At 47.6% G+C, this 17,892-nt stretch overlaps 2 protein-coding genes across 3 annotated transcripts; both read left to right on the top strand.

Moving 5' to 3' along the window:
* The first annotated feature begins 436 nt into the window (after window positions 1-436).
* STX12 (syntaxin 12) lies at window positions 437-7,108 on the top strand. The gene is made up of 9 exons (XM_082071544.1): window positions 437-620; window positions 1,868-1,937; window positions 2,506-2,605; window positions 2,833-2,970; window positions 3,856-3,899; window positions 4,031-4,136; window positions 4,613-4,685; window positions 4,855-4,937; window positions 5,665-7,108. The coding sequence occupies exons 1-9, from the start codon at window positions 512-514 to the stop codon at window positions 5,770-5,772; spliced, it is 831 nt and encodes a 276-aa protein (XP_081927670.1). The 5' UTR covers window positions 437-511; the 3' UTR covers window positions 5,773-7,108.
* Window positions 7,109-7,891: 783 nt separating this feature from the next.
* Window positions 7,892-17,572, top strand: PPP1R8 (protein phosphatase 1 regulatory subunit 8). 2 transcript variants are annotated; one of them, XM_082071703.1, is made up of 7 exons: window positions 7,892-8,024; window positions 10,900-10,960; window positions 12,900-13,053; window positions 13,722-13,870; window positions 14,457-14,601; window positions 14,955-15,019; window positions 15,273-17,572. In XM_082071703.1, the coding sequence occupies exons 1-7, from the start codon at window positions 7,969-7,971 to the stop codon at window positions 15,624-15,626; spliced, it is 984 nt and encodes a 327-aa protein (XP_081927829.1). In that variant the 5' UTR covers window positions 7,892-7,968; the 3' UTR covers window positions 15,627-17,572. The 2 variants fall into 2 exon arrangements, with proteins under 2 accessions (XP_081927829.1, XP_081927828.1); XM_082071702.1 differs by having other exon boundaries at window positions 13,650-13,870.
* Window positions 17,573-17,892: the final 320 nt, after the last annotated feature.

Here is a 17,892-nt window from a genome sequence, read left to right as displayed (position 1 = left end):
GTCCTGGTTTTCACGCTACTGGGGTCACTGTTCGGAAGCTGGTGCTGGTCTCTTCCTTCCTCCTTTCCAGACACGGGAGGATGCGTGGGCTATGTGTCACAGCAGCGACATCTTCACGTTTCGCACCCACAGAAATCAGAGCGAGGAGCCAGGACCCTGGAAATCTTCCTCCCTAGGGGGGTGTCACAGCCCCAAGCCTGACAGTGTTCAAGAAGAGACTGGACAACGTCCTCAGACACACGGTGTGACCTGCGGGGTGTCCTGTGCAGGGACAGGAGCTGGACTCCATGGTCCTGTGGGTCCCTCCAGCGCCAGACGCGGCTCCGTTGCCATGGCGCCCCGTTGCCATGGCGCCCCGCGGCCTCACCGCCCTCTAGCGCGCAGGCGCCGCCGGCCGCGCCCCGCGCATATGCGGACGTTCCGTCAGCAGCGCCTGGCGGCCGCGCATGCGCACAGAGCGGCGGGCGCTGTCAGCCGGCCCGGCGGAGCCGCGCTCCCTCCCGCCCCGGCCATGTCGTACGGGCCGCTGGACCCGCACCGCCCCGCGGCGCCGCCGCCGAGGGACTTCGGCGGCATCATCCAGACATGCAGCGCCAACGTGCAGCGCATCGCGCAGTACAGTGAGTGCGGCCGGGGCCGGGCGGGAAGGGGCAGCCCGGCCCGGCGGAGCCCGTGGGGAGCGGCCGCCTCGCCGGGGTGGGGCGGGAGGTGCCGGGCGGGCCGGGGCCTCCCGGGGTGCGGGCCCCACTTCCCCGCGGCCGCGCAACCCCGCGCTGTAATTAACAGCTGGTCCGCCGCCCCTGGCCTGGGTGAAATATGCGCTGCTGTCAGTTCCCATGCGGTGTTTATGTCATTTTTACCATTTCACTTGGGAGTTCTGGCGGACAACAGGTTGGCCATGAACCAGCAGTGTGCCCTTGTCGCCAAGAGGCCAATGGTGCCTGGGGTGCGTGAGGAAGAGTGTGGGCAGCAGGTCAGGGGGGTGAATCCTCCCCCTCTGCTCTGCCTGGGGAGGCCACTTCTGCAGTTCTGGGGCCAGTTCTGGGCTCCCCAGTGTAAGAAGGACAAGGAATCACTGGAGAGAGTCCGGGGGGGACACAGAGATGCTGAGGGGTCTGGAGCATCTTTGTGATGAGGAGACACTGAGAGGCTGTTCAGCTGGAGAAGAAAAGCTGAGAGGAACCTTATTTATGCTGATCAATATCTCAGGGTGGGTGTCAGAGGATGGACCAGACTCTGCTCAGTGGTGCCCAACGCCAGGGTGAGGGGCAACGGGCACAGACTGAAACACAGGAGGGTCCATCTGAACATGAGCAGAAACTTGTTTGCTGGGAGGTGCCGGAGCCTGGCCCAGGCTGCCCAGAGCGGGTGTGGAGTCTCCTCTGAGACATTCAAACCCCTGGGATCCTGTGTGATCTGCTCAGTGACCCTGCGTGAGCAGGGGTTGGACTGGATGATCTCCAGAGGTCCCTTAACCCCAACCAGGCTGTGATTCTGGGATTCCCCAGCAGAACTGAAACCCTCTGTCCCCATGGCAAGAGCGCGGCTTCTGCTCGCCTTGAGCTGCCTTCAGTGAGGTGCCCGAGTGGAATCAGCGAGCGAAGGTTGTCACCCCGCCTTGTGTGGGGGACCTGGGAGGAGCTGCTGGCGCAGGAATTTCTGACGACTGATGTTGACCTGCTTGTTTCCTCTTGAATGTGCTGGCAGAGTTCCGCAGGAAGCGTTCTGCTGCTGAACAGATTGTCGTTAAGTAAATGGCGTTGCAGTTTCTTGGTCATATGGTTGTCATGCTAGAATGCATCCAAGAAGGAGTAAAATACATTAGAACTTGTCTTACGAACTCATCTTGTGATCTTTTTATCTTCAGCCGCTCAAATAAAGAATTTGATGAGCCAGCTGGGAACCAAGCAGGATTCCAGCAAGCTTCAGGAGAACCTGTAAGTATTAAATGGGCTGATGTTTGTCGGGGTTCTCTTTCCTTCTGTCTGTAGGTGCTTGTTCCTCACATAAGAGCAATAAGGAAAAATAGCAAGAAGACCCATAATTGATGAAAAAGTAGCTTGTAGTACAGGTGGATTTACGTGCTAGGAAGATTAGCAATCCTGTATGGCAGCCAAAATGCCACATGTAATTTCAAAAAAATCGTATGCTAGTGGGGAATGATCTAGAAGACATTTAAACAGGCGCAGTCCAAACTGACTGCTAGAGACTGAACAAGGAGTCTGTTTGTCTGTCTGTCTGTGCCGCTTTTACAAACTTGTGAAGTATAAACAGCAAGTTATGATAAGAGTAATTTCTGGAGTCTTAAAACTTGAAAGTAAGTTCAGAGTCAAGTCAATGATAAAAGCTGAGAGTACACCTCTGTTCCACTAGGGTGAAAAAACCCCCACCATGAAGATGTGTGATCTCAGAACCCCTACATGGTGATTATTTTCAAAACTGAAATGCTCACAGACTGTTTTTTAGGTAGAAGCTTGTGTAACTGCTTTTGAACTTTGATTTCAGACAACAGCTACAGCATTCTGCAAACCGCCTTGCCAAAGAGACAAATGAATATCTAAAGGAGCTGGGGTCTCTACCGCTTCCTCTGTCTGCATCTGAGCAGGTCTGTATGTGTTTTTAAATCACTCATTTCATGAAACTAGCTTAGACTTAGAATATATGTTGGGCTTTTTGTTCTCTGCAGTGCCTCAGAATGCTGGATCCAGAAGATCACTTGCATGCCAGCATTTGTTGTTGTGATGATGATGATGGGGTTTGTTTTGAAAGTTTGACAGTTACATTATCATGACTGGCAATATCTGAACACTTGTTTTTGCTTCAATTCTTCAGCGCCAACAGAGGCTTCAGAAAGAACGTTTAATGAATGACTTCTCTGCGGCCTTAAATAACTTCCAGGCAGTACAGAGGCGAGTGTCAGAGAAGGAAAAAGAGACTGTAGCCAGGGCGAGAGCTGGCTCCCGGATCTCTGTGAGTATTTACAGGAATTTTGTGTTGCTGTAGTGATCTACAAGTCTTCTGAGAGCCCTTGCCCTTGTCTACCAGCTTCATAGCCGTCCGCTGACACATCACTGAGTGCAGACAAGGCCTCGGTGCGTTAGTTTTGTCATTGCAGATGTTGTAAGCACCAGGCACTCATTTCAGTGTCCTCCTTGTCAATGTTAGTAGAGGAGGGAACGAATCCTGGTAGTTGCGAATATTATGGAGGATGAGATGGGGAGGCAAAGTGTAGTTAACAGCAAAGTATTGCAGGCTGCTCTTTGCTTGATGTCAGCCCTAGGCTGTAAATTGGTCAGTTGGCTGCTTACCACACCTTAAATCACATCTTAAATTTCACTCTATGTTTCCTTATTTTCTTATAGTTTCTGTCCTGCTAATATCTCCAGTGTACATTCAAACCTTCTTCGTATTACGTTTTGACAAACTCCTGTGGCTACTAAGAATCCCTAATAAAGAGGCCAGCAAAAGCATTTTTCTCCCCATGCCTTGGGGCTTTGTGTTAAGTGTGCAGGCTTAATTAACAAGAGCACACATGTATCAGTTGGATTATGCTCTAAGGTTTTATTACATGTTGAGAAAGGAAGTGCCAAACGATGACAGCTAATCTGAGTAAACGGACTAGCTGCTTTTGATCTCTCGGTTGCCTCTGATTTGCGGAGACAATCTGAATCTAAAATCTAAAGAGGAATCTCAATCTAATCTTGATTAACCGAAGTTAAATCTGAAAGTTGAAGTGACAGTGGCGTTCTCAAAGAGCTCTCTGGACAATGGATGCCTTTGTCTTAAGATACTCCTGTTGATTTTGCAAGCGGTCCTGGTAGCCTGCAAGACTAATAACTCATTTTTCTCTTCCAGGCTGATGATCGGTTCAGAGAAGAACAGCTTGTTTCATTTGATAGGTAACAGCTTCTTGTACTCTTGATGTATAGTTCTAACTATGCGTAACTAAAGCTTTTGTAACTTGGGCCAGGGTCTGTGGAAGTAGCTGTACTGGGAGAAAGAACTGTGCTTGCTTTCTGTCTCTTTGCAGTGGTGAAGATTGGAATCAAATGCAGTCTCAGGAAGATGATGTGGCAATAACTGAACAGGACCTTGAACTCATTAAAGAAAGAGAAACAGCAATCAGGCAATTAGAGGTGACCAGTAGATCCTGCACAGTTAACAGTATTGGGAGATAAACCAAAGAAGTCGTGCAGTGCTAACTAATGGGCTGGGCTGAGGAGATCTGCAGGTGGAGGAGCAGAGTTCCTCATAGAGAGGATTGATGCCGAGATCAATCTCCCTGCTCCTGTTGAAGGACATTAGGTATATTTTCCTTTGGTGTTGACTGGTGGTCCTTCAGAGATGGTAGGGGGAGCTCATGTCACAGTGCCCATCTCAGTTCCGTACTGTGGCAATTGCCAGAGTGATGACACAAATACTGAGTAGCGGGAGCACTGGAGGCTCCTGGATTAACCCCAAGTTCCATAGGCAGCAGCATCAAGTCACCTCAGTCAGTGAACGATGGGATCTGCTCTGACATTCTGAGCAATGGTCGGAATCACTGCCAAGAATGAGGCTTAGAAAGATTGTAACCGGTGTTTGCTATAACTTGTCGAACTGTTGTCTTCAGGCAGACATTCTGGATGTCAATCAGATATTTAAGGATTTAGCCATGATGATTCATGACCAAGGAGATATGATTGGTAAGTGTGTTTGGATAACAGGAAGTTTCTTTTTAGTTCAGTTACATATTTTGCCTACATAGTTTACATTTTCCAGTATTTTGTAATAAAAGTATCGTATTTCAGATTTTTCTTTTTAAACACTGAAGCTCGTAGATATTTTACAATGAGTTCTCTTATTTTCCCGTAGATAGCATAGAGGCAAATGTGGAAAGTGCAGAAGTCCACGTGGAAAGAGCCAGCGAGCAGCTACAGAGAGCTGCCTATTATCAGGTAAATTCTGCGTGCTTACGTTATTGTCAATGTGCGGTTGAGCAATAATGGAACAGGGGTAACAAGACACATACCAAGGACTGCGGCACACAAACCAAGTCATTAAAAACAGCTTGTGCTGGATGGAGATGTGGTTATGTATAACTGTCCTCAAACTTGGTATCTATGGACATAAACAGACTGTAGGCATATGGACAGACTGGAGTTTCCTATGATTAATAAAATGATTGAAGTTGTAAAATCCAAGTACAGTGACTGTATATTAAATAATTTAAACTGTAGAAATGCAATACTATTTCCACACCAACCCCAACTGGCCAAGGGGAGACTGTACCGGAGAACTGCTTAGCAGTTTAATTCGTCTTAACTGGAAAATCTAAATCACAAAGAGGTGTTTGGCTTTCCTTTGAAGCCACGGTGATGTCCATTGGGGTGAAAGCACGTGGTAGATGTTGTCAAGTCCTCTTTCTGTAGCCAGCTTGAAGCAGAGCTTGCATTTTCCTTAAGAGAAGCAAAACTTGTCACATTTGGACTTAACTTCATTTCTTAGACCTCTGTGCTCCCAAAACTAAACACCTTTATCTGTAGGATCACGCACTGGTTACTTCTCTTGAGTAAGTACGGGTGTCGAGTGCTCTAGTTCACCACAGTTAGTAACTGGTAGACATGCTTTTTCCTCTTGTCATCTCTTCCTGGTATCAGTGGCTTTTTTTTCTTCTTTTATTAGAAAAAGTCCCGTAAGAAGATGTGTATCCTGATTCTTGGCCTTGCTGTGGCTTCTCTAATCATAGGACTCATTATCTGGCTGGCGACGAAGCCTTCCCATGGAACTTAGTCTCATGGCTGAGGTTTTTTCCCCTCAGAGTGAACAGGCTGACTAGTCTCAAATGAATTGACCACCCTGAGAGAGCACAAGCTGGAACTACTTCTAGTGATAGATATTAGCAACTAATGTGCAGATAACTAGTATTTGGAATTAGTGAACCATGGAGACAGTATTTATCAGTTTATTTACAGATTATATTGTTTTATGTAACTAAAATCTTGTGGGTTTGCTTTCTGTAATGTATTATTCCCTGTCCCAACTGTATGCTGAAGTGTGATGCATAATTGGAGATGTCTTGTTTATGACAAATGGCACAACTTTAGCTTGTTATATTTATCGGTAACTTTGTTGGACTGGAATAAGAGTGGCATTCAAAGAGGGCACAGCACCGATTCACATTGCCTGAATCCAGCAGTTTCTAAAGTCTCCAGTATCTGCCCCATGGTTTTATTATCTCCAAGTGGCTGTGGTTCTCGATTCTCTTGGACAGAAAGGTGATGTTACAGAATTGGAAAGCAAGGAGAAGTACGCACGGTGATGGTTGGAACCACTATGTGCTGGTCAGTTCAGCCTTGAGATGTGTAACTGTGTTTAATTTTTGAGTGTGGTGGGGTTGTTTGTTTTCCAAAATGTACCATTTGAGACAGGATGTTCTTTGACTTATAATTTAAGAATGCAGCTTCCTTAGAGAAACTAGCTGGTGGTTTATTATTGGACAAATAATCTCTTCCAATGCTGGCTCTCAAGCCCTAGAAATACAGAGTTTAGCTGCTTTCTCCTAGTTGTTTCTAGAAGCTTCCAGGGAGAAAATCATGGCGAGATGAGGAAGTGGGCACCTAAGTTTACAAGCTAGCGAGATAGGTGAGTCCTAGCTGAAGTCTTGCTTCTGAAGAAGTACTTTTGAAGCTCTACTGTAGTGTGTACTAGTAAATATTACATATGGCTTGTGAACATCTGGTATTTTCCATTCTCTGTGAAACAGAAAGTGCAGGAACTGGCTGAGCCAAGTGCCAGGTTCTCAGGCTGAGGATGTGTGTGCAAATTCAAGAGGGGTGGTTGGAACTGTCTCGCTGGTAGAGCTGGGCAGAATGTAGCAGCCACTCCTGCTTCCATGTAGCTCTGAACTGACATGCACTGAGGGAACAGTAACCTGTCCAAAGCCCAATGGAGCGCAGTAAACACAGCAGACTGACCCATTTTGTATTTAATCCTTATTCCATGTCTCCTGTATCATAAAGTAAATGTGAAAGCTGGGAAGGGAGCGTGTTCTCCCAGTTGCACAGTGGTTTGCACTATTGCGCCATCATTCCATCTAATAACCATCAATAAACACTTTTAAAAGTCTGTGTTGGACCTTCTTTCTCTTGCAGTTTAGGCGTTGGCACTGGTATGTTTGCAGTTCCCTCTGACTTTATATCAGCAACAGCAGCGTCTCCTCCAGCTTTAGTTCTGTGGTCTCTGATGAACCACTGAATGACTTTCACATGGATGTACACAAAATCCTGTGCAGTAGCTGATCCCAGAAAAATAAATCTCTTGCCCCAGAACTGTGTTGGGACAACTTGGACTAGTTGCCTGTTCCTAGAACTTTGCTGAGCCCGAATGGTGATGGGACCTGGGGGTTCAGCTGGAGAACAGGAGCTGAGGGGAGACCTTCTGATCTCTGAACTGCCTGAAAGGAGCTTGGAGCCAGGGGGGTCGGGCTCTGCTCCCCAGGAACACGCGCCAGGAGCAGAGGAAACGGCCTCAAGTTGCGCCAGGGGAGGTTGAGGTTGGATTTAGGAACAATTTCTTCCCCAAAGGGCTGTGGGGCATTGAACAGGCTGCCCAGGGCAGTGCTGGAGTCACCAGCCCTGGAGGGCTGGACAGGGAGATGATGTTCTCAGGACACGGGGCAGTGCCGGGGTGGGTTATGGTTGACTCCATGATCCTCAGGGTCTCTTCCAACCAAAACGACTCTGTGATTCTAAACCGGGGGTGACGCGGGTTAGCCCCTCGTGCTTCACGTGTCAGTGAGCGGCCCCGGGGGCGCCGGATCACGCGGGGCAGCGCCGCCCCGCTCCCGCCCCGCCCGCGTCCCGGCGGCCGCCACAGGCCCCGCCCACGCCCCGCCCACGCCGCGCGGTGCACGCCGGGATCGCCTCCCGCGCCGGTCCTCCCGCTTCCCATCCTGCCCCGCGCCCGCCTGAATGGGGCAGAGCCAAGATGGCGGCGAACGCGAACTCCGGCGGCGGCCTGTCGCTGTTCGAGTGCCCCAGCTGGTGAGCGGGCGGGCTGGGCGCTGGGCCCCGCTCCGCCGGGCCGCTCGCCTCTGGCCGTGCCGTGGGGAGCGGCGGGGTGCGCTGCCCGCCGGGCCGGGCCGGGGGAGTGGCGGCGGGGCCGGGCCCAGGGGGCCGGGCCGGGCGGGCGCGGGGCGGGAAGGGCCGTGGGGCTGAGGCGCTGCCCGGGCCCCCGGGCTCCCCGGCCCGCGGGGGCGGCGGCTGGGCCGCCGGGTCTGCCGGGGCCCGCTCGGGTGCAGCCATCGCGGCCGCCGCGGCCTGAGGGCGCCGGGCAGCGCGGGGCCCAGCCCGGGTCACAGAACGCGGGAGGGACCGCACGGTGCGTTTTATACTCTTGACCTGTATTCGCTACAAGAAATTTATCTGTGTGAAGCTAGCCTGGGTTTTTTAATTATACTGAATTAAAAAGTCGGGGGGGAGCGATCTATTGGAGCAGCAACATTGAGATTGTGAATTTGGCCGCTTTTAGAGTCGCAGAAAAGGCCACGTTGGAGAGGATCTCTGAAAATCATCTGGTCCAGCCTTTTTGGCCTGAAGATTGGTTTATCTGGGGCCCTGTGCTATTTGCTTTGAATTCTTGCTCCATTACTGCGTGGATTTAGCGGTACCATCTTCCTTTGGTGCCAGAGCCTTTATTGTTCACGGGCTGTGTGCAGTTATGTCTTAAATCGCATAGAAAATGAGCCGGTGTTACAGCCGAAAAGCATTTGCATGAGCTGCCTGTGTATGTGTGCACCGCTGCAGTCTCTAATTGCATAGTCATCTCTTTTTTAGTACAGGTGCCCTGCCTTTCAGTGCTCTGATGATAGTGCTCAGTCAATGGGTGCTTAGCGAATATGCTTTTAAATTTTCACCTGTTCTTGAAGTGCCTGCTTCAGTTAGGAAAATCATTTAACCCTCTCATAGAAAAGAATTACTCATGGATTTTAATTGTGCTGAACGTACATAATAACAAACATCTATCTGAGACAAGATGGGCCTCCATAAAATGGTGGCATGATAGAGTAGATAAAGCCAAAAATTATTCTGGATGGTCAACTTGAAATTTGAAATGTCATATCTTTATTATTTTTTTTCTCACTGCTTTTGTACAAGAGTGTTTACAACTTGCATTATAATGAAATGCAAGGTTTTCATCGGTTTTCAGTTCTGGCTTTGATTTAGATTTTATGCTGTTATAAGTTACTTCTTCATAGTATATGAAATACTTATTCTTGTGTTTCCAGTGGTTAAACTAGCTCAAGACAGATCAGAAATAATGAATGCTGTCTTAGTAGTGCTTGCTCATGCCAGCACTTGTTTATGAACGTACTGTAATTCCTCCATACATGTTAGCAAAGGCATGGGCTGTGCATCTAAAATTGGAATAAAGATGTTGCCGGTACTTTCTGTGGGTTAAAATGTAGCCATGCCATGAGATGAGAAAATGTCTTCAGATGGCAATTCCGTATTCTAGTTTTAAGACGTTTTCATACCTTCTGAGGTGCTGCTAGTGAGTCAGAGGAATTTCAGCGAGGCACGAATGGTCTGGGGTGTAGTTTTGAGGTGACCGTCAGATGTTTAACAGATACTGCCAGTCTCTCCTTTTGTCCCAGTTTTGGGATTGTGGATCTTTCTTTCCTCTGTCTGCCACACCATGAGTTGGGATGTCAGGCTTGCTCTGGAATGTCCATATATTTGGAATGGTGTGGTCGAGAGGCAACGCGTTTCTCTGAGCCAAGAAGCAGCTGTTCCTGGCGGTGACTGCACATGGTTTCTGGAGACTATGAGCTCCTGAGTTCTGGAAATCCCACCTTGTCCTTGAAGCGGGCACGGCGGCGTGCACAGCACACACATAGGCCAAGAGTTTTAAGAAGTGGCTAAATCTGGGCTTCTGAGTCCACATTTAGAAACTTAAATAATTGACCTAATTTTAAACCAACACAGCAGAACTGAAGTTGTCCTATGTCCTTAATAGCTACAACTCGCAATTTCTCAGTGGGCTGGTGGGACCGGCCTCAGCGGAGCTTCAGCTGGACGGGGCTGCTGTGACCTGAGCACCACTGAGGAGACGCTGCCAGCTCGCCTGGAAAGCTTCAGTCCTGCCATCCGGTGCTTCTAGCGAGCATCACATCCCAAGGCCGTAATGGCTTTGTTCTCTTTTTCTGACATGTTTTATTTTTGTTACTCAATATGTTCCTTCCAGAGTTAAGCTCAGCTTGGGCTTTTCTTCCTCTTCTGGACCGACTGTCCCATTACTCTGTAGTCCTGCAGTAGAGGATTTGCCATCAGTGGTGGAAATAATCTGCACAGATTCCTCACGGAATCGTCCTGACGTAAGGCCCAGAGCGGGACTGTCCTGCAGAGCACAAGGGGAACAACTGAAGAAACACGTTCTTCTGTTTCTAATACAGAAGAAAGAATTTTTGCTTGTAGTTGTTCTAATCTTTGAAAAACCTCTGCTGGAACTTGGCTTTGTTCAGTGGCTTCTCTCTTAAATATTTTATCATTCTAAGGAGTTGATGTTTTCTGTAAGGCAAACAAATCCATACGTGTAGCTGCTGGGGGAGAAGCTGAACTTCACCATGTCCAGCTGCTCTGTTCATTTTGTAGACTTTTTTTTACATGGAGAAGTAACAGCTGAAATGTCTCATGTCCTGTTAACTTAATTCTTATTAAAAAAGACAGGTTTTATGTGTTGTTAGAATAAATCTGCAGGGAACAATAGGAAATTATAGGGTTTTCATATTTTCTCCAAAATAAATCTGCTTACAGTTGTATAGGTTTGTTCTGTGGCTCTAATAGGGTATTAGCTCTAACACTAATAAAATTTTTATTCAATATTTTGATACTATATTTCCCTTTCTTTATTTTCTAGGGCAGGGAAACCTCCACCTGGCTTACATCTGGATGTAGTCAAGGGAGACAAACTCATTGAGGTATGAAAATAGGTTTTGTATGTATTTGGTGTATAATACATGTAGGCACCAGCAGTAGAAAATTTCCCAACGTTTTCCACATTTACTTGTAAGTAACTGCAAAATTACAGTCTGGGTCTCCCCATTCTTCATTGGTTCTCTGAATTCTAAACAAGTTCTAGAAGCAGCAGTGTGCCAAACAATTCCGTAAGCTCAGGCAGGTCTGTCCCCTAACACCCAAGTTGGCTTTGTAAGGCTGGGCTCTCTGCCTGCCTTAGGAAAGCTGGTGGTACAAACATCCCGGTTCCCTCTTCCTCCCATCAGCTCTCTGGATCACCTGAACCAGGCTGGGTTTTCAATGGGATCCATCTGTTTCCCTGTTTGGTACATGTGGCAAATAGTTTTTCAGGTTTGTGTCTTACGGTAGAGAGCAGTAACCAAGAAAGAGCTTTCTGACCTCTTGTGGATTGCTGAGCACTTGATACTTACCGAGCCGTCCGTGTCCCGGGTCTCGTGCAGAGATCTGGGGTTCACTTTGTGATCGCTGGGTCCAGAAAGTGCAACATTAAAACAAGCCATGAAGTGTTTAAGCTCAGTGTATAAAGGATAACACTGGGTTATAGCTCAGAGGCACAGAAAAATTTGGAAACATTATCTTGAAGGAAAGGCAATAAAAATATTTTCTCTGATTTATTGCAATATTTCCAGTTTATGAATTCGTTTGTGTCTTTGCAAAAATCTTTTGAAACATTGTCAAGTGAGAATGGTCTTGTTTAGTGTGTGTTGCAGTCACAATCGCTCCCCCGCCACCAGCCCAAATAGGGGAGAAAATCAAAGGGGAAGGGGAAACTTGTGGGTTGAGAGAAAGGTGGTTTAATAAAATAACAAAATAATACTATTATACCACTACTACTAAGAATATATATAAAATGGAAATACAAAATAAAAGATACTCAATGCAGCCGATCCCATGAAGCAGCTCCTGGCTCCAAACAGCTGATGCCAGAGAGAGAAGAGAGAAGGCGGCAGAAAAGCGCAGAGACCTCTGCAACACGGTGCAATGGCAAAAAGCCCAATTAAGAGAAAACTCCAGCGAAACAGGGCAGAACCAGAACGGGTCTCTGCAGCCAGAAAAACCCGACTCTCGTTAAATATAAAGCCTGATGCTAATGGCGGGGCATATTCTCAGTGGTCAGTCTGGGTGTCAGTCAGGGTCTGTCCGTCCGTGTCCCTTCCAGCTGCCTGGCGCCTGCGGGCAGAGCTCACAAAGACTTTGGCTTCCAGGCAACTAAGATAACAGTGAGTTCCTAGATTTGCTATGTTCCAACTCAAAAACAATGGAAAGTTACTTGAAGAAAAACATTAACTCTGTCCTGGGGTGTTATCATCTTGTTCTCAAACTAAATCCAAAGAAAGTAATTTAATTAATTCAACTAATTTATTTAAGCTTAAAATTAACAGTTTGCTTGAATAGAGTAATATGGATTCGTACCACAGTGCATATTCAGGATAGTATTACATCTTTATTTTAAAAGTCTGAAATCTCCTCTGTGTCCATTTCTGTACAGAAATGTCATTTAGATGCTCTGTGCTGGACTGAAGATCATGTAGCGCAGATTCCTGGCTTGGACCAGACCCCAGGTCACCTGCACCAAGCAATGTGTAACAATCACTGGGAGCAGATGTGAGAGAATCTCTTCTGTAAGATGATCTGCTGTGAAGAGTTATTGTCCTTCCCAGGCTGCCTTGTGCTGGCTGTTAAAGAAGGGATTAACTAGGACTCTTCCATATTCAGCTGTTCTGATTTTACAGTGAGAAGAGAACTGAAATATTGATTAGCTGTGATGCTTGGGTTTGAGTTTGCCCTGTATATTCATTTTCTTTTTTATTTTTTTCCTTCAGGAAGGTCCAAAAGATTGTAGGAGTCTAATGTGCTTTTCTGTTTGATATTCTACCTCAGAAACTCATCATTGATGAGAAGAAATACTATCTCTTTGGGAGAAATCCTGATCTGTGCGATTTCACCATTGACCACCAGTCTTGCTCTCGGGTCCATGCTGCCTTGGTCTACCACAAACATCTCAAGAGGGTTTTCCTCATAGATCTGAACAGCAGTAAGTAGCGTGCCATTTCACCAGCCAGCAGGACGATATTTCAGTGCTTAAACGTTTCTGAATCTGAGACTTTTTGCTCTTTTGTTGTTATTTGCCCTGTGTAGCTAGATGACTGTAATCCGAATGAGCATCCTAGTGAAAGAGTGGTGTTAGGAGTGTTTGCTCCAGCCAGCTTACATCTGCTTCTGCTGGTGCTTAAAACAACATTTCTAAGAGGCCAAGAGACACGAGGAAGGTGACTTTGCCTTCCCTTCACACTTTTAATGCAGCTTTCTCTTCTGAGGGTAGTTGCCCAAGATCTAAAACCTGACATACTGTTTTTTCCAGCGAGGGAATGGTTCCAGATATGGTGCGTTGGGACCTACAAGAATCCAGAAATAAATGGTGTTTGTCATTTATTTCCATGACTTTTTGAGGAATTCTGATGTGTGTTACCTTAGTTTGTGAGACGGTAGGTAAAATGTACATAGCTAACGTTTTCAGCAGTATCTCAGTGATTTGTATCTCAGACCAAATATGTGCAGTTTCTGAATTTTTCAAAACTTAAATACCCTGAGCCCGAGCTGATGACTAACAGATTATTTTGATGTTCTCAGCACATGGCACATTCTTGGGTCACATCCGTTTGGAAGCTCACAAACCCCAACAGATACCCATTGACTCCACAGTTTCATTTGGGGCTTCTACACGAGCGTATACCCTGCGAGAGAAGCCCCAGACGCTGCCGTCAGCAGTTAAAGGAGACGAGAAGATGGGCGGCGAAGATGAAGAGCTCAAGGGTTTGCTGGGGCTGCCAGAGGAGGAGACAGAACTTGATGTGAGTACGATGGCACGTTGTACCTAGATGGCTTTTCCAGCTAAACGGATAGCGTTCCCCACTTGTTTCCTTAACTTCGGGTGCTTAATTTCTTGGCCTTGAAGACAGCCTGAGGTGTCTTGTTCTGCCACGATAAGCCTGTGGTCACGCTGCTTCCCAGAATCTGTGACCTAATAATCCTGCTGGTCCAATGGTTGTCTCACAAAGGTCTTGCCAATTAACGTCCCCACATCAGGGGTGATTTCCCCCATTTCCCCGTTGGCAGGTAGCAGCGAACGCTGCCCTGTTTCCTACAGTTGTCTAGCGAAGAGGGAGAGAGCAGTGTGTGTGACATTTACAGGATTGTTGGGTTTGGAAGGGACCTCTTGGGATCCTCTAGTCCAACCCCTCCGGTTCTGAATGTCTCTGCAGAGACTCCACCGCCCCGTGGGCATCGCGTTGCGGCGCTGGAGCGCTCTTCCCTCCCAGGGTCCACAGTTGAAGCAGAACACGTGTGCTGTGCTCTGTTGATACGCGCAATCACACGATGAAATCAGGCTCCACATACTGGGTGCTTAAACTGCTTCGTCTCTAAATTTGTCATTAGAACCTGACAGAGTTTAATACAGCCCACAACAAAAGAATTTCCACGCTAACCATTGAGGAAGGAAACTTGGATATTCAGAGACCAAAGAGAAAACGGAAGAACTCCCGAGTGACATTCAGTGATGATGATGAGATCATCAATCCGGGTAAGTACTTTGCTTTTGTCTTTAGTTGATGCCTTTAAGGCCCTTTTTCCAGTATTCTCGTAGGATACCCACCCAGTTGACCAAGGGAAGCCAGTCAGTGTGATCTTTTTGGATTTCAGTAGAGCCTTCGACACTGGCTCTCACAGTGGAAGCCTTTCTTACCTTGAGGCAAAGCCACCAGGTGTCCCCTTAGCTCCTGGCTTTATTTGGGCAAACGTGTGCTTCCTGAGAGCTGCAGCGCTGGCTTTGGGAGAGAAGGGCCGTGAACCAGTTCTTCATGCAGGTTCCTTTACCGGTTGATGGTTGATCTCTTCCTGTTCCTACTGACAGCCTCACTGTTGTTGCCTTTGCAGAGGACGTGGACCCTTCTGTTGGGCGCTTCAGGAACATGGTACAGACAGCAGTTGTCCCTGTGAAGGTACAGAATAACTCCCATCTTTCTAATTAATACATTACATTAATGGACTCACTTCCTGCATTGTGCACCTTTAAGAGTTTGTTATTCAGTGGTTTTCAAGGAAACCCAGAAGAACTCTTGGGAGATGGTCTGTAACCAGTTGGTGTGTGGCTGATCTAGGTCCCTTTTAGGGGAAAATGGCCTCGGCATCCAGTTTAAGGAGATTGCTTGTTTCATGTATGTTGAGTAATTCTTTCAATACTTCCATCTGCAGAAAAAACGGCTGGACAATCCAGGCTCCTTGACCACGGATGATTCTGCGTCACGACGTATGCAAAACTTCCCCTACAGCGGAGGATTATATGGGGGTTTACCCCCAACTCACAATGAGGCGGGTTCCCAGTCGCACGGCGTCCACGGGACAGCGCTCATTGGGGGGCTGCCCATGCCCTACCCCAATCTTGCCCCAGATGTGGACTTGACTCCCGTTGTGCCCTCAACAGTGAACATGAACCCAGCTCCCAACCCCGCTGTCTTTAACCCCGAAGCTGTGAATGAACCCAAGAAGAAGAAATACGCGAAGGAGGCATGGCCGGGCAAGAAGCCGACCCCTTCCCTGCTGATCTGAGCCGGTTCTGCCGAGGGAGGGCGGGAGTCACGAACTCCACAAACTGTTTATGTGCAGTATCGTCTTTTTAAAATTTCAGTGTCCTAACCAGATGTAATACCAAGATTGGAGAAGTGAAATATCCTTTAAAGATCTGTCTTCAAACGTTTTTATATGTCTGTTTAAAAAGAAAATACAGCTCCCATCTCCTTTTGAATCAAAAACATCTGGCAGCCTTTTCTTAGCCATTACTGTCCCTGAGGTCTTTACTCTGAATTTTGATCCGTAAGTCGAAGGGGCAGAGTAATACAACTTAATTATCATTTATGGGATGACCCTGCAAATTCGTGTACTTAGGTGTCGTGCTCACTATGAATATTGTTGTTCCTGCTGGACTTGCTCATAGCAGGTCAGCTGTATCAGAAGTAAATGTTTGTGGGGCCAAGCCTTCCAGAAATCCCATTGCTGTGAGTTCTAGAACTTGCAAAATATAGGTCAGCTTTTCTTTTTTATGTTTCCAGGACCCCGCTGATGTGGGACCTTTTTTTATTTCAGTCCGGCTGCAGTTTGTTTTAATTTCCACCCAAAAACACTACAGCGCCCCGTCAGGTGGTGACCGCGTGGGCTGAGCTGGCGGAGGAGCAGCGGGGGCTCTGTGGCCGTGCCGCGGTGTCGGACGGTGCATCACGGCGTCTTGGTGGCCCTTTTAACTTAAGTAGTTCCATTTTATTTGCAAACGGAACCTGTGAGGTTAGATTATGTGCAAGATGCAACGAGACACGTAACATTGAGCAGCCATCAGCAGTGTCTTGTACGTTTAACAACCAACCCACCACCCGCACGCTGTTTCAGCTGCGAACTGAGCGCTCCCTAAAGCTGGGATATGAATTCCAGTAGAGAATCTGCCTCGCCGTGAATAAAGCGGCGCCCAAGTTGATTTCACGGTATTACATTGTTTGACTACGTCACTTTTTCACATGGAATAGAATGAGAAGCTGGGTTGGGTTGTTGCTCTAGCCCTCCAAATCCTTTCAAACTCCAATTCCCTTGTACTCAGACATAATGTCTTTATACAAGGTAAGGCCAGAGCTGTTTTTCTTAGGTTTACTCTGGATTTCTTTACATTCTCTAACGCAGTTCAGCTACGTAGTCGCGTTCCTGTGTTGTTCGGGGGTTTCTCCAGGAGCTGTGGCCGGGCTGGCAGTGCATACGCAGCCGTTGGCTCTGCAGCCCCTGGCTGGGCAGCGTTGGGACAGTTGGTGGCTGCGGGAGCGGATGCTCCAAAATCAGGGTGGACTCTGCATGCGCAGAGCGATCGTTTCGATCATGTTGATGTGAAACGCGCTGGTACCTCCCCCGTTCACACGAGCGATGGCTCGAGAGGCGGGTTCATTCCCCTCCCGCACCGTGGGATGGAGCTCGGACTGTCCTGTGGGTGAACCCGGGACCTTCCCCATCCTGCTCCTGTGCAGTTGCTGTCGAACAGCATCCAGGCCTCTGCTCTTCCAAATACTCCGTGCGGACTCTTAAAATCTCCCTTTAGTTTTGCTCCTCTCTGGTATGTAGAACTTTCGTTTTCCAGCCGGTCTGCTTTATGAAGGCAACTCTTTAGGGTAACCTTAGGGCAAATAAAAGCTGAACAGGTCATCTGTTTTTTTTTGGGGGGGGATGTTCTTTTGTTGTGTTTTTTTGCAAGTGGATCTTTGCAAGATTTTTCTTGAAAAGCGAAGCTTTACTGCTCATTGGTTTTTAAAGCTCTTCTCCTCCCTGGATTTGAACAAGCTCTCGTTATTTTAGAGCTTATGGGCCATAGCTGCCCAGTGCAGGAGGGGACAGTTTAACACCTGGGGCTTTGTACAGAAGTTTGTACACTTGTGTAATATGTAATAGGCCTTTTCACACTTTCTGTTGAGCTTTTTACCTGTAACCTTTACTATGTTGTAAATTAAATGCAGATTTTGCCAGTTTGGAGAGTGTAGCGTGGTCGTTCCCAGTCTGCGCTTGGGCAGTTGAGCCCGTACGTTGTTTTGTGGCGCATTGCGGGGTTTCTGCCGTGCTCGCGGGTCAGTTCGTGGCTGCAGCTCTTAAAGCTGCTGCGGCTCCTTCGCCCGTCGGCTGCCGCGCGCTGCGCTTCTGCACACGAGTGACACCCAACAGCAGATTTTAACCAGCGGTCGCCTTTGTTTTACGAGTTTTATCCAGTTCTGGCATAGTCCTGTTTATTGGACAAGAAGCTCTTTTCAACACATTGAAGAACTTACGTGGGGCAAAGAGACGTCCCGAGTGG

Source organism: Streptopelia decaocto (assembly GCF_964273445.1).
Source record: "Streptopelia decaocto genome assembly, chromosome: 23".
Classification (NCBI taxonomy): domain Eukaryota; kingdom Metazoa; phylum Chordata; class Aves; order Columbiformes; family Columbidae; genus Streptopelia; species Streptopelia decaocto.
The sequence above is the reverse complement of the archived record's forward strand: the minus strand, read 5'-3'. Positions and strand labels throughout refer to the sequence as shown.